General features: G+C 32.1%; 1 protein-coding gene across 1 annotated transcript in view; it reads left to right on the top strand.

The window, feature by feature from the left end:
• The window catches only part of LOC113513488 (probable serine/threonine-protein kinase dyrk2), a 171415-nt gene extending 158420 nt beyond the window's left edge, over positions 1–12995 (top strand). The window contains exons 2-8 of the mRNA XM_031913542.2: positions 2885–3032; positions 3317–5756; positions 6126–6312; positions 6841–7013; positions 7974–8199; positions 9595–9922; positions 10482–12995. Coding sequence (XP_031769402.2) covers positions 2885–3032; positions 3317–5756; positions 6126–6312; positions 6841–7013; positions 7974–8199; positions 9595–9922; positions 10482–10986 — 4007 coding nt within the window. The 3' untranslated portion in view covers positions 10987–12995. The remainder of the gene's footprint in view (positions 1–2884; positions 3033–3316; positions 5757–6125; positions 6313–6840; positions 7014–7973; positions 8200–9594; positions 9923–10481) is intronic.
• The last annotated feature ends 1882 nt before the right edge of the window (positions 12996–14877 follow it).

Raw genomic sequence — 14877 nt, forward strand, 5'->3', positions numbered from 1 at the left:
TACATGCAAATAATTAAACTGTGTTTTTACAAAAAAACGCCCAATCACTCTTTGGAATCAACTTCTAGCAGCAGTATATTCATTTATTTAACTCTTTATTGCACCATGAACATAAAAATAAACAATTACACATAATTTAACTTTGTAGTAAATTCTTTAATACCTATACAGTTATTCATATCTTTAGGTAATGATTACCACTTTTCATCAGGTGGGCCGTTGGCTTGTTTTCCATTCCTAGCTGTATAAAAAGCAATCGTATTGTAAAGGTTTACAACTAACTGCACAATTGTTATAAAAAGCGCTTGGTATGCGCGTGCTCATAGTTGGTAGCTGGTGGTGATCACGCGACGTGAATTTCTAACAAATAGCAAACCATTCGCTAGTTATTATTGTTATCTATAAGTTATGTTTGAAGTTAAGTTAATGTTAAGTTTTAAAACAGCCAGTGTGAGATTTACCAGTACGCTGTAGGCTAGAGATTAGGGTCGAAGATTTTAGGGGCGGCAAATTTAGCGATAAAATAACATATATAGTTCCATTTACAAATATTTTCTAATCTTCATATTAAGTATATGATTATGAAATCCCTATTACTAAATTTTATAGGGGGGATAGGGGCGGCAAATGTGTAATATCGCTACTTAAAATAGCATTATATTCCAGTCAACGTTAGAAGAAAAAAGTCTGTATTTTATGGTTATATGTTTTTTCTTATACGACTTAGAATGCCAAACAAGCTGACGGCCCACCTGATTGAAAGTGGTAACCGTCACCTATACACATGAACAGTACCATGGACATAACAGAGTATACTGTTTCGCCCATGATACCCCCATGCGTTGCCATTCCTGAGGACTCAGGTGTTATTCCTCTGTACCCAGTAAATTCACACCATATCCCACCCTTCAAACCGAAACACAGCCATGCAAACACAACTGCTTCACGGTAGAAATTTTTATGTATTTTATGTATGTTATATTTGATATTATCATACCGTTTAAACCGTCATTAAAAAGCAAGATTCATAATTATTTTTATACTCTATCCGAGCAGTAAGTTTTTTCTATTTATTTATTTATTTATTTATTGCATTCCATAATAATTAATTAATACATAATACATAATTATTACATAAGGTTTCAATTCTACTATTCTACTACATCTTCTTGTATATTAAAGTTTATTTTGTATATATTTAAGTATATTTATTTGTGTATGAGTATAAAAATAAATTTTTGTGTGTATGTATATGAATTATTATTAGTACTACATTCGAGTATTCTTTTACTAAACGTTGACTTGCATAGAATGATTATAGCATTAAGTACCACCTTGTACACATACCCGTACTAAAGAATAAATAAATAAATATTTGCTAAACAATAACGCTAATTTATCAAACTAAATACAACCTTCATTTGTCACAGTGTGACACAAATGTGTCGTGACGATTATAAACTTAGAAGCATCAATCAAAAGCTTTCTCCGCGGCTCGTCGTGTCAAGGTCTTTTATCTGAAGCACAGTACCAGGTCATTGTCTCGCAGCCTCGTGGGCGATAGCTAGGGATGGCAAAAGATGATTTTATTTAAATATGATTTTCAAATCAATATTTTAATTTTTATTACAAAATCGTTACATTTTGTTTGTCAAGTTGTCATGTTCTATTTATTTTAATGTACTCGTACAGGATACAAATGTATTTATTATTACAATATCTTTTATATACATTTCAGTAATGTTTCAAGTTAATTGAAAATGTATCGTATGACTTGAATACTATATATATATATATATATATGTTAAAGTACATTTTTAAGAAAGTTTAATGGTAGGATAAAAAAATATAATACCGGGTTTAACAATAATAAATAATTTTAATTTAAGTAAACTCATTTTTGAATTGTCATTTTTATACCCACTTCAGAATGCAATTTCAACTGAACAGCAGTCAGGTTTTGTACAACCCTATTACATTCCCATCTAGTCAGTCGCATCTAATGATAGTTATTGTATTGTAGTGGTCATCATGCGATCTGTCACTCATTAGGTACTCATTTTTGTCAGCAATCACCAACTAACAAGACGTTGCGAGAGAAACATTCACAATAGATTTCTATGACGCTAATATTAACAATAAATCAATCATTGATAAACTGTACTGTCACGATGAGTGCTTACACAGTATAATTGAAATGTATAGTGTATATAAAAAAAAAAAACTGTTTGTACACCACATTTACGCAATACTGCACACACAAACACACACACAAATAACACACACTTTTACACTAATTAATGCGAGAACTTCTAGTGATGTGACATTTCAAATAAGTATATCCTTAGAAATTTTTTTGCTAAATTTCTACCCTCCAAAAATAATCATATTATTGTTTGTCATATTATTGTTATTTATTTTCTATTTATTTGGGTAATGTAACAATGACAAAATAAAGATTAATACATAGTATTAACACGAAAACATTGTGTAAATTTGCCAGCAACACCGTTTACCACAGTTTCGAATCAAATATAATATAAATAGACATTGAAAGAACAGCGAAAAATAGTATATGTCTTTTAGAGATTAGTCTTTTAAAAGTATTGCGGTGTTCGATAATAATATCAACATTATTAAAAAAATGAATTATCATATCATATCAGCCATTGGCTAGCCACTGCTGAGGCCTCCCTAACCAAGCAGATTGGCAAACGCAGTTAGGTTTTGGTGATCTTTTAAGAAAGACGCTGCTGCCCATCCCTTGATCCTTAAATTCTTTTAGTCGACACTCACCGGAAAAGGCCCATTCTATGCCGAAATTACATGACTAAAATATATTGACTGATCATTTATTAAACCTCTTGCTTCTGGTCTATTTCAGGCAATCGACGGAACACGACACAGGGCAGTACAAACATAACGAGGGATTCGTTGCTACTATCCGTGCTTGCGGCCAGGCGGAAACAATTCGGCGGGAGGCCACCGACGCTTTTCAGTTCATTGCCATCGATAGCACAAGCCGCTAGAAAGTAAATATCTTTCATTTCTAATAATCGTATAATAATAATGGTTTCATAACCGCCATCATATAATAGTGGGCATTTTGTTCCGCACAAATGATGCTTCACGTTTGATTCTTAGTTGAGTTATTCAGAAAAGCATGCCAAATTTATCCGTATACCAAGTTGAATCGATATATATTTAACCAATTATATAATAGATGATTGAATAAACGTCCAAATAACTTCATTATATTTAGTATTTTGAATAACAACAATAATCTATAATAACTTTTCTTTTTCTTTCTTTATAGGGGCAATACAACATATGCTAAAATAGAAATTCGAGATGCAAATAATGTTACAATAAAAAGGCTAACATTTGAAGCCTTACCGCTACAAAAAGTAACCACCGATGCCCCAAAAGTAGGTGAGATTAGACCGCATGAAACTAGACATCTGTTTGTGCCTAGAATTTTTCAAGACAATAAAAGTCGAACTGGGTTTGTAAACAATCGAAGACGAGATGCACTAAGTATAAATAAGGCAGTTCCTACTATAGAACATGTGAGTGAAAGTGGAATAGTATATGTTCCACCTGATAAACTAGAAGGTCTTGACAAGGAGGTAGATTTAGATCCAGATGAAGAATTTCAGGTTGATGAATCTAATCATGGTTTATATTTGCTTAATTATTCCGATTCCGAAAATATAACAACTGGTCTAAATTTAAACAAAACCGATGTTGGTACAGAATTTAATGAAAACGTTACAGCTAAAGTTGAAAACACAACTGTTTCACAATTCAGTAATAACACCACAGACAGATCGACACAATCGCCAAAAGAAGAAATGATTGAAAAACCAGAAACTAATATTATTATCAATAGTACTGATATTAGGCAGTTGAAACCTTCAAAAATTTCAAGTGATAAAGATAAAATAAACCATACTTTATTTATGTCTGATGAGATTTATAACCATTTTCGACCATTAGAAAGTGAATTGCCTGTAGAAGAAATGGTTCCATTTATACAATTTGGTAAGAAGCTCGATGGACAGGTTATTAATGATAATTTAACTAATTCTCCCTCATTATCAGCATCAACCAAATCAGTTAATTTTATTGCTGCTCCATTGGAGAAGCGTAAGTTTAATTCAAGATATTCTGCAACAGAAAAATATAAAAACACTAGCGCTGATGAAGAAGAAATTAATGAAGATATGGATGTCTCTGTAGTTAAAAATATTATAGAAAAAAATAAAATTAGGAACACCGTAAAAGGACCTGCACCAGCGCGGCATGTCAATGCGTATAGAAAATATTCAAGTAGTACTCAAGCTACAACTAAATCTCCAAATATTGCAGAACTGAATGTTACAGAACCTATAATAGTAAATGTCACACCAAATACTGTAAATAAAAATAAAGAAATTAATCACGTCAATACAAATATCACTAACACTACCAACACAACAAAGGAGGGAACAAATAGTACACAAATAACTAAAGAAAATATTCCAAACAGAACTAATACAACAATATTGCCACGAAATTTTACACGCAATTATTTCAATTTACGTCGCCGACCAGCTCGAGTGACCGCTGCGTTGACTACTGAAAATATAATTCCATCAGGAGTTAATGCAACTACAGAAAAAGCTTCTACATCTGTTTATACTGCAGTCGTTACTTCAGTATCAATAACATCATCTATGAAAGGACAAAATAAAACTGATTCACTAAATAAAGAATCCGAGAACAGCACCATGCCGATAGAAAATATCGAATTATCAACGAACAGTAGCGATATCAAACCAAGTTCTTTGAATGAAACAGAAAATACTACTATTCTCTCTTCAACAAATAGACCTTCTAGACACAGAATAAGAATTAGAACTACGACTACAGAGAGTAGCGTTAATTCGAGTCCCCGGTCTCCACAAGTGATATATAGACCTTCTGAACCTCCATTTATTAGTGAGGTTTCAACTGGGAATGGAGATTTAAGAAACGAGACAACTACATCACGTATATCTGAAAGATTGGCAAACTTATTAAGGCAAAATGTTTACGATACCTTAGCTAATGGAAGTACGATTCGACCAAGAAATATTCTTAGACGACGACGTCCAACCACAACAAGTACTACTACATTATTACCATCAAGTACGAGTTCAACGACATATAGAGCACCGCCACATATTTTCATCCCTACTGAGAAATCAACTATATCTGCACCACAATCTTCAACACCAGCAATAATTGCAACTACCAAATTAGAAACAGATATGAGCACAACGTTTAAACCATTTGTAGTGACGTCAAAGACGTCATCTCAGTCTAGATCGAAACCTGTATTAATTGCATCAAGTGGACCATCGGCAGAAATTAATACAACTACTGTAAATATAACAAATAACAGCGAAGAAGACTCAACATCACAAAACGAGGAAGTAGTAATAGAAGCTGAAAAAACATATACAGCTTCATATGTATTGGCTGGGTTAGGTTTCTTGCCAATTGCAGCAATTGTAGCTTTTGTTTTGAGAAATGTGTTAAATAAGAAGACTAAAGAAATAGATACGGAGTATGAAGGATACTTTGATGATAGTGATATTAAAAAGGAATCACCAATAACAACAGTAGCCCGGCCTCCTCTACCAGCGCCTAGTAAACCTGATCAGAAATGGGAATTTCCTAGAAACAAATTAAGATTACAGACTTTGTTAGGACAAGGGAATTTCGGACAGGTGAGAAGTTTTGTTTATTAATCCTTAATTTAATACGTATGCTACATTTTTCTATTATTTCTTTATTTCTTCCTATATTATTTTATTAGATAATTTTAAAATAATATTTATATATATATATATATATATATATATATATATATATATATATATATATATATATATATATATTTTAATATATATCTTCAATGATATTTATATGCCAATGTAAAATGACATTTTGTATAACATATATAATAATTTAATTATTATTTTAATTTCGATGAGCTCATATAGTATATTATGAAAACTCTAAAAGCTGCAAACTGTGCTTTGTTTTTTATAAAGTTCATCGAAAAAAAAAATTAATAGAGATAATTTTTATTTCAGGTATGGAAAGCGGAAGCAGATGACTTGAATGGTCACGACGGATTAACACGATTGGTCGCAGTGAAGAGTATCAAGGAGACAGCCTCACAGAAAGAGAAACAAGAACTTCTGCACGAAATTTACATTATGCAGAAGATTGGAACGCATCCAAATGTAGTCACACTTCTAGCCTGTTGCACTGAACAAGGTAGCTACGAATTTATTTTATTTTCTAGAAAGATTTTAAACATGTAAATAAAAATCAAAGACTTCATATTAATTAACGAATAGTCTAGTGCTTCAGAAGATTTTTTCAACATAGTCACTTTTTAGCTATGAAACAAAATTAAATTTTCATTTAATCTGTAATTTAAATCTAATATTTGATTTATATTTATTTGTAGTTTATCATTTAATATTTTATTTAATACTAGTTTTTACCCATGACATCGTTTACATGCCCAAGATATGTCTACTGACCGAGATGTAAAGTAGTCTATATCCTTCGACATGTATACCAAAATTCATAGTGACGGATTAAGACGTTAAGGCGCTATAAGAGAACAAACAAACAAACTTACTTTCACATTAATAATATTAGTAAAGATTAATGAAATGTTATACAGGTACACTAAAAAACATGTAAAAGAGTTAAAATTCTAAACTTTTTTCTTGAGATTATTTCGAAAATCGTTTTTTCTTGAAAATACTTTGATATGTTTATTAATATTTTCAGAACCTTACCTCCTGATAATGGAGTATGTAATGTGTGGTAAATTGCTGACCTACCTACGTGAGCGGCGGTCGAGGCCTGACCGTTTTAGTGGGAGCGGAGCACTCACTTCGAGAGATTTGACAGTCTTCGCCTACTGTGTCGCTAGAGGGATGGACTATATCGCTTCTAAAGGGGTATGTTATTCCTATGGAAAAACTCAATTCTAAAATACATATTTTCAAACATTGAGCCTTTATGATAACAAATTAATTAGATTTTCTTGTTTGACTTCATTAATTTGAAGTATAAAGAGAAAATGACATTGAGTTAAATGAAATTTATGAAATTAGTATTTGCTATAACTAATGAAGGAAAAAATACTACGCAATTTCACAATTTGATGTTCATGAACTGCGTAACGAGATTGCAGTATTTTAAAGTGAAAAAAACTACGTCTTTACATTTTACTTTTTATTTTTCTGTTATTAATATTGTTAAAATTTTTATAATATGCTTATAATATATTCGCTTTATATTTCCTTGAAAAAAAAAATCGATTGTTAATATTTGATGGTTATTTAATATTTAACTGTTATTATGTCACAGAATATATCAAATTTCAGTACCTTCAGTCCGATCATTAGGAAACCTTCTTTTATAATAAAATTCAGTATTGTTATTAATTACTTTTTGCCTGTGACTTCTTACACAAAAATTTCAGAAGTAGATAAACGCTGTTTTATCAAGCAAGAATAAAAAGTAATTAAATTTATATAGAATATCAAATATACACCAGATTTTAAGTTAGATTTTCAAGAAAACAACCATGAAAATCACATGCAATTTGGTGCAATGGTTTTTGCATGATACCGTAATAAACATACAGACACAAAAAAAAAATATTTGGCTTCCATCGCTCTTATTAAGATTTTTTTTTCTCAAATATGAAATATTTCACACAGCCATCGGCTAGTAACATTTTTACCTTTTATATGTACACTATACTACATGTACACTACTGCTCATATCTATAGACGACGGTTACCACTTTCCATCAGGGGGGCCGTCAGCTTGTTTACCATTCAAAGTTGTATAAAAAAAATAAAATATGCTATCAATAATCTTCATTACAAACCTAATTTGTGTAAACGCAGATCGTGCACCGAGATCTGGCAGCTCGCAACGTTCTCGTCGACCACAACAAGCTGTGCAAGATCGCAGACTTCGGCATGTCGAGGTGCGCAGGCGCATCATCGAGGGCTGCCCGCTCAGCGCTGCCCGTGAGGTGGATGGCGCCGGAAGCGTTGCTGTACAACGTATACAGCCATCCAACTGATGTGTGGGCATTTGGGATACTACTGTGGGAGATTGTTACTTTAGGTTAGTATGTTTTCATTATTCGTATATATATTTTTTTATTGTCTAATAAAATCAAAAACTAATAATTTTGAAATGTCGAAATAAAAGCTGGACCATCAGTACCAATATATTACCGTTATGACAGCAATAGTGTGCTTGTATGTCCGCCATATGTAAGAAACTTTATTAAAAAAATTGGCAATGTGAGCTACATTCGAGTACACCAATGCCAACCACAGCCCCCTATGATAGCGGAATCAAAACCGAAAACAGTCAGGACTCATCGTTATCATTTTTAATTATGTAATCTCATTTTTATTACCTAATGTCTTACTTCATCTTCCACTGTTAGGTAATTACATCTGCCTGTAAGAGGTGGATTCTATCCCATTTTTGCCATATTGGGAGTTTCCTTATCCTGGACTGGTGAAATATTACCAATCACTTCTTGCATTATCCTGGTAATAAGAAGGAGCAGTGATACATTGTAACCTTACTTTATATATTCTTTATTGCATTAAAACATACAGTAACAACAATAAATTAATAACAATGTTAGCAAAGGCGAACTTATCTCTAAAAGAGATTTCTCCCAGTCAATCTAACATAGTGGTTAGCAAGCATAGCAAGTAGTTAGTGCTAAACAGAAGTTAAATATCTACATAAATTACAAATCAAATTTCAAAGATACAATATTAATACATATAAATATAAACATACATAAATAAGAATATATATATACATATATGTACATGTTAAATACCATTGAATATTTGATTAAGTTAATTAAATTAATAAAATTTGGGATTTTTCACCATTTCACCAGAGGGAGACCTTATAAAAAAGTCGATTGTTTGGGTACCTCTGTCCCATTCGTGCTTCAACCGTGAAGCAGCTGTGTTTACATGGCTGTGTTTCGGTTTGAAGGGTGGGATATGGCGTGAATTTACTAGGTACAGCGGAATAACACCTGAGTCCTCAGGAATGGCAACGCATGGGGGGTATCATGGGCGAAACAGTATACTCTGTTACGTCCATGGTACTGCTCATGTCTATAGGCGACGGTTACTACTTTCCATCAGGTGGGCCGTCAGCTTGTTTGCCATTCTATGTCGTATAAAAAAAATTATCTATCGAAGGGATCTAAAGAAGGGATCTATTAGTAGATCGACAACAACAGATGCGAATAAATTGTAGTACATCATGTATCATTATGGTGATGTACCATAATGATTACAAATTGCAATGACCTCCATATTCATCAGCTTTTATGTCATTTTCAGTATCATCACAGAAGAAATAATTAAAAATAGTATTAGTTTAACAATAAAAGTGATTAAAAAGTAATAAATCAATTATACCTTTACTTATTTTACCCTAAAAATATTTCTAAATATATATTTTAACTAATTTCAGGTTCAACGCCATACGCAGCCATGTCCGGTCGAGAAGTACTTGCCGCTGTGACTGAGGGGTACCGTTTGGAAAGGCCACCACATTGCAAGCCGCAGCTGTACCGTGCTATGCACTCCTGCTGGCACGCGGATCCCTCACAGAGACCTACCTTCGCAGACTTGAAAGCTCAATTAGCAGAGCTTCTTGACAACGAGCCATCGGAAGGCAATTATGTTGATTTAGACTCGTTTTATCAAGAATCCTCAGTGTATAGCGATCCGTCGGCGATTATAAATGATGACGAGGGGTTATCGGCGGAGTATGATAGGGAACGTCGTGTATTTAGAGAGTAAGTTGCTTCATCGCTTTTATAAATTTAATAGACATTTAAATCGTAATTAATAGAATCTTAATGAAATTTTGTCTAAAAATTGCGTCAAAATATGATAAATTTTTTTGATAATTCCATACAAACGTGACTTGTCCACTTGTCAAGAGCAAGAAAGAGAGGTACGAGAAGCTTTAAATTTTCAATCCTTTAAAATGCTACTGATTTCTATTTTGCCCTGTATATGTTAATATACAGGGAAAAATAGAAGTAAGTAGTGGACCAAAGCATTATGGGGGGTAGTGAGACTTATTGTCTAACAAAAGTACTAAAATTTATAGTTCTAGATCTTGTAGTTAATAAGTTATGCTTTATTTTAAAATGTGGTGAAAACATCATCCTACATGAAGCTAAATATTAAATTTTACAGTTGATGAATTTGGAAAATCATTGAGAATAAATTTTAATACACTTACACCCCTAGAACTTAAATTTAAATTAGATACTAGTGTAAGTTTAGATTTAGATCTTGCAGGGTCTTAAGGGATCGTATCAATAAATAATTCTGATTCCTTTTCAGGTTGAACAACAAGCCGCCAGTCAAATTTGACAACCGAGCATTTAGTTTGCGCGATGAAGAACTACGAAACAAATTTGGCATCGGAACCCCGCGAATGGGCGGATTCGGCATTCGAGATGTGCCCTTCAACGAGAGAAACTTCTCTGACGGCGAATTCAACGAGCGGGCATTCACCGACAAAAACTTTGCCGACAGGAACTTCAGCGACAAGAGCTTCGCCGACCGTAACTTTAGCGATAAAAACTTCGCCGAACGGAACTTCAGCGATAAGAATTTCACGGAGAGAAACTTCACTGACAAAAATTTCAACGACACGACATTCGCCGAACGGAAAGACGGGAAGCTCTCGACATCCAGTTTCCACAGAGAAAGGGAGAGAGAGAATCCTTTAGTCAGTAGGAATAGTTTCAACGGGTTCCCCAGGATAGGCACCAGGGACGGCCACTTTCAAATGACACCCGACGGTAGGAACAAGAGGGTATCAGAATTTGAATGTGACATTTAATTTATAAATTTATTTAGAATAGGCATCATTTTATTTATTCAATATTAGGGTTTATGAAGATTTTTGATCTTCGAATTTCACATCACGACAGTACAGTATGTAATTAATGTTAATTTATGAAAACTACTTATATATATATATATATATATATATATATATTTTATATACTCAAATATACAATGTTATTTATATATATATATAAGTACAGAACACGTAAATCTCAAAACAAATGGTCTTGATGATAGAATCGGAGAGCATGCATTTGTTTGTAACAAATACTTGCTCTCTGATCCTATCTATACAACAGTATCATATAATAATATATAACAATGCAACTCCATAGAAATTAGGTGCGTCTGATTTATGTAGGTGTGTACCTATGGATAACAGTCGTTTGTTAAGATTTGATCATGTAGTTTATAGATGGAACTACGTAAAATAAAAAAAATTGAAAGTATTCTTGGCAATGTCTTGTAGCTCAAAAATAGTAAGTAACTAAAATACGATTTGGCTTATAACGATGATGCCTAATTTATCTCAATATGATTCAGTGAAATTGACTGAACGTATTATAATGATTATTGTATTAGGTAATAAGTATTATTTTGCCGCCACGCACTGATGTATTTTGTTTGTTTTAAAGCACGTGTGGAACTAGTTTCGAAATAAGTTCTCATTTCAATACAAAAATATTAAAGTTTCAATATTCAGATAATGGATATTTTGGAACTTAATGGAATTTGGAATACATCCTTATAAGTGTAAACATTTGCACTATTACTTACAATGATTTTTCTGTATCAAAACATTAAAAAATTATATATGCTTTTGACAAAGCCCACAAAAGGACTTAGAAGCAAAACTTATGCATTACTTGCTCCATAAAAAGTCCTGTAGAATTAGTATAAGTGTTTTCACTTAAAACGATGTTCCAATATAATTGAAATTAGGAAACTTGAAACTGTATTACTGTATTAATATTGTAAATAATCGTTAATTTATAACAGTATTGTGTGTTATGTTGTGTATTATGTTTTGAATATCGATGTATTGTAAATATATTATGGTAGTTTGTAATTGTAAAGAACTGTTTTATTATAATGACTCGTTTACAGTTTTTATGAAGGAAGTCTATTTCTGGTTGGACCTTTAAACAAGATGATATGGAAATTCTTAGCATTTTTTTAGTAAAGTTTTCTACCAGTGAAATTAAATTGGTTTCACTCAAAGAAATACGTGTTGAAATATGAAAGTTCGAGCCTTCTGCACTAACTTGATATCTAGTGCACCATATTAGTTTAGGATGGTCGGAAATTTTAGTGGTTTTAAAAATTTTGGAATGACAAATATAATTTTACTGGTAGACAACTTTCTTAAAAAGATATCAACGATTTCCATTTCACTGTGTAAATTTTATTCTGGTATGTCACTTAACTAAAAATTATAAGTTTTGTCTTAGTTTATCCATATGTGTAGTCACTTATATACGTCTTTATATATGTTATAATATGTATAATTTAGATATTATAAATGATACGTATATAACCTAAATAAGGACATATGCAACAACTATATGTAAAAATTATTTACATTGACTTTATTTCAGTTTTGTGACGTAATAACAATCAGTACCTATATATTTATATCTATGTTTTGTTTATTTTAATTTTAATAATTTTATATGCATATATTCACCAAAAATATTGTTAAATCTGTACTTAATAATACGTTGTCCACGATGTTTTGTTCAAGTTAACAATTATATTAATTTGTTGGATCACAATGGTGCTAAACGGGAGTACTTCATGATAACTGTTGATGTAAATATAAAATTATAGATTTTTTTTACCCACGTTATACTTTCACATAATTTTCTTTCTTGGAATCTCAGTTCATTATTATTTTCTAGTCTTTAATAAATGTATGATATGGGATGTTATAAGATCTGATATATTGTATAAGTTTGAAAGATATATTTTATTACGAAATATTAAAAAATATAAAAAATACATTTGTCTATTATTGTATTCGTATTTGATCCCATGACTTATCATAACAGTACAGTATTCAGCTATTTACCCCTCACTTCGAACACGTGGATTTCAGGAGCATGAAAACCAATGAAACAAATCGCTACTAGATGGCGTATCGAACTAGGAAATACACCAATCTTTCAGTTACAATTTCAAGAGTATAACTGTAATATCGTATCCAACTTCGTGTGGTACTTTTTGCGTAATGCCGAAATAAATATATAAATAGAGGGAGACATTGCTTGCTTGGCTACCTTTGTACCATTCGAGTTTCAACTGAAGCAGTTGTGTTTGCACAACTGTTTTTCTGTTTGAAGGGTGGGATATGGCAGTGAATTTACAGGGTACAGAGGAATAACACCCGAGTCCTCAGGAATGGCAACGCATGGGGGGTATCATGGGCGAAACAGTATACTCTGTTATGTCTATGGTACTGCTCATGTCTATAGGCGACGGTTACCACTTTTCATCAGGTGTCACCTTGTTGAATAAAAAAATAAATAAAAAAACAGTCATAATTTCTGAAAATTATTATTATGGCTCATGATGTCTTATTATGATCCCTATTATTATTTTTTTATTATATTTTATTCATTATATATATTATATTGGTAGAAATATTATATTCCGTGCAATAGGGTAGAAAAATTCTTGAATGGCGACCCCGTAAGGGCAAACGCGGTATAGGACGACCTCTCACTAGATGAAATAACGGCCTCAAATATATTGTAGACAGTCAGTGGATGCAAGGTAGCTCGAGAATGTTCCTTATGCTGTCTGTGGAGGAAGCCTATGTCCAGCAGTGGACGAATAATGGCTGAAATTATGATGATACAGATGTTGTTCAGTAACAGTTTTATTGTATTAATAAGATTTTAGAATAAAATAAAAATTAATTTTTAAATAAAGAAAAGTCGTAGGTAATAGAGGGAAGTTAATTTTTATAATCAAGGCTTTTGTAGCTTTTAATAATAATATGTCAGAAGATTAAACAGTAATTAATGATTTTTTTTATATACAATTTATAATGGCAAACAAGCTGACGGCCCACCTGATGGAAAATGGTAACCGTCGCCTATAGACATGAGCAGTAGCATGGATATAACAGAGTATACTGTTTCTCTCATGATACCCGCCATGCGTTGCTATTCCTGAGGACTCAGGTGTTATTCCTTTATACCCTGTAAATTCACTGCCATTTCTATATCGTATGTACTGTATATTCATAAATTATATTTCAATATTTAATTATATTAAAAGATTAAATATATACTCATACCTTCTTTAAGAAACGAGCTATCAGATGCATAAAGACATTTGTCCAAGTCGATTGGTAGTTTCAGAGATAAATTAGCGCGTGTCATATAAGCAAACTCTTTGGTTTTATTATATTGAGTTAACATTTGGTTAATCATTATCTCCATTAACGTACTTTACTTACCTAACACAAAATAATAATATAGAAAAGAAGACCTACCCATAAATTGTACACTTACTGATTAAATCTCAAAATGGGTAGTTTAAACAGTCGTGGAATAACTGAACGTAAGAAGGAAAATGTTTAGATATTAGAGTCGTGCGGTTTTTCATTATAACTTCTCACTTTCCTTGTGATTGAAGTATTGTTTGTAACAATATAGAATGTTGAAATATTCACAGATACAGGCTGCTCCTGTATATTAGTAACGTAAAGGCAAGCAATACTTATTATATTATTATTATATATTCTTTATTACACTTGTAAATTACATTGTTAATGCATTTATAAATGTTGTGAGCAAGGGTGGACTTATCTCTGACAGAGATCTCTTCCAGTCCACCCAATGCAGTTAGAAAACATGTTGATAGCGGATAGCTT

The sequence above is a fragment of the Galleria mellonella genome, unplaced genomic scaffold, assembly GCF_026898425.1.
Source record: "Galleria mellonella isolate WM207_F2 unplaced genomic scaffold, CSIRO_AGI_GalMel_v1 utg117, whole genome shotgun sequence".
In the NCBI taxonomy this organism is placed as follows: Eukaryota; Metazoa; Arthropoda; class Insecta; order Lepidoptera; family Pyralidae; genus Galleria; species Galleria mellonella.